The 1,466-nt window shown below is 57.7% G+C and overlaps 1 protein-coding gene across 1 annotated transcript in view; it reads right to left on the bottom strand.

Moving 5' to 3' along the window:
• Nucleotides 1-6: 6 nt before the first annotated feature.
• The window catches only part of POLA1 (DNA polymerase alpha 1, catalytic subunit), a 297,019-nt gene continuing 295,559 nt past the window's right edge, over nucleotides 7-1,466 (bottom strand). Inside the window, 1 exon segment of the mRNA XM_077775065.1 lies at nucleotides 7-587. Coding sequence (XP_077631191.1) covers nucleotides 453-587 — 135 coding nt within the window. The 3' untranslated portion in view covers nucleotides 7-452.

The raw sequence follows: 1,466 nt of genomic DNA, 5'->3' as shown, positions 1-1,466 counted from the left end.
ACTGCCTTTAATTGGCGTGTGAAAAGGCAAAACGTTAGCGCTCCTACCAGGCTTCATAAATCTCTTTCTGGGGGCGCTTCTGCTGATGGCCCTGGGGCAAAGCGTGGGGTCCCTTGCATTCCAGCCGCTCTCAATTAAGTTCTTGTCCCTCAGGGACCTCTGCCCTAGAAATGCAGTCCCAAATGCGAAGCCGGCTCTAGGTCGTGTTTCCACAGTACATGATACGTTATGGAGGGTTGTTAACGATGCTGATACTTGTTAGATGAAATACTGTTGCAGTCTCCCCACCTCAGTAAGTCCCAAGCCACACAGACACACACAGACACACACGGGATGCAGTCCAAAAGGAAAAGCGATGCTGGGGGAGCGGTCAGGGCCATGGTGGAGGCGATGGGGTCACCCGGAAGCCGGAGCCTTCGCTCGCCCACCCGCTGCCTGCCTCGCGGGCCCCCTCAGGGCCTCACGGCGCAATCTGCGAAGAGCTTGCTGAGGTTCACTTCGGAGTAGCCGCTTCGGGACAAGAACTGCTCTGCCGTGTTCCTGAGTTTTTGGTAGTCCTGACGAACCTTGGGGGTAAAAAACTGCTTCTTCCATTNCCCTGCCTGCTGCTTCTCAGCTCCCAGCTGCCTCTGTGCCGAGGACAGGGCCACCGTCCACAGGGAACTCCACCTGCAGCCACCACTTTGGTGGCGCAGTCGAGCGTATGCATGCGACCGAACGCCAAGTATGGATGCGGCAGGACATGCGTGGTCTCAAAGGCAGCCGGAGCCTCCCAGAGTCGACTCCCAGGAGCAGCTGGGCCTAGTCAGCTTCTTTTAGGCCCTCCGGTCTGCGTCCATCTGCTACTCAAAACTCCTCTGGCGGAAGAGGTGAGGGGTAGGCTGTCTGGAGGGCACCTGTCCGTTGGTGAGGCTGCTTTTTCTTCTCTGCCCGCACCGTGTACCTATGGACTCTGGGAACGCAGCGTCCATTCCTCTACTTCCTGCTGCTTCTACCCATTCCGGTCCAGCCTTCCCACTCTGAGAAGGGCACTGCCAGCCGCACAGAAGGTCCTTCCTTCCTGCCCCCACAACCTGCTACTTGCACACTTGGTTCGTTTCAAGGAGCCGCAGGGCCAAGACACTGAGGTGTGATCTTTCAAGGATAAGGGTGGTCCCTAGGGGAGGCAACCGTGCCCAGCATGCTTAAGTGACACAGCTTTGGTTCACAGCTGCTCAGGAACCCTGTGAGGTGTTTGGAGAAGTCCACATTTTTTTAAAATCCCCATTTGGTGGCTGAAGAACCTGGGAGGTCAAGTCACTCACCCAAGGTCACAGAGCTGGAAATGGGGATGCAGACAATGCAAGCCCAGGTGTCCGGAACCCCAAGCCCGCACTCGGCGGTCAGGCTCCCTTGTGCGCCCTCTCTCCCTACTCTGTCACCGCTCCCAGGCGCCCTGGAACAGGCAGGGGGGAAGGGCACATGGA

The sequence above is a fragment of the Crocuta crocuta genome, unplaced genomic scaffold, assembly GCF_008692635.1.
Source record: "Crocuta crocuta isolate KB4526 unplaced genomic scaffold, BGI_CrCroc_1.0 scaffold1468, whole genome shotgun sequence".
Classification (NCBI taxonomy): domain Eukaryota; kingdom Metazoa; phylum Chordata; class Mammalia; order Carnivora; family Hyaenidae; genus Crocuta; species Crocuta crocuta.
The sequence above is the reverse complement of the archived record's forward strand: the minus strand, read 5'-3'. Positions and strand labels throughout refer to the sequence as shown.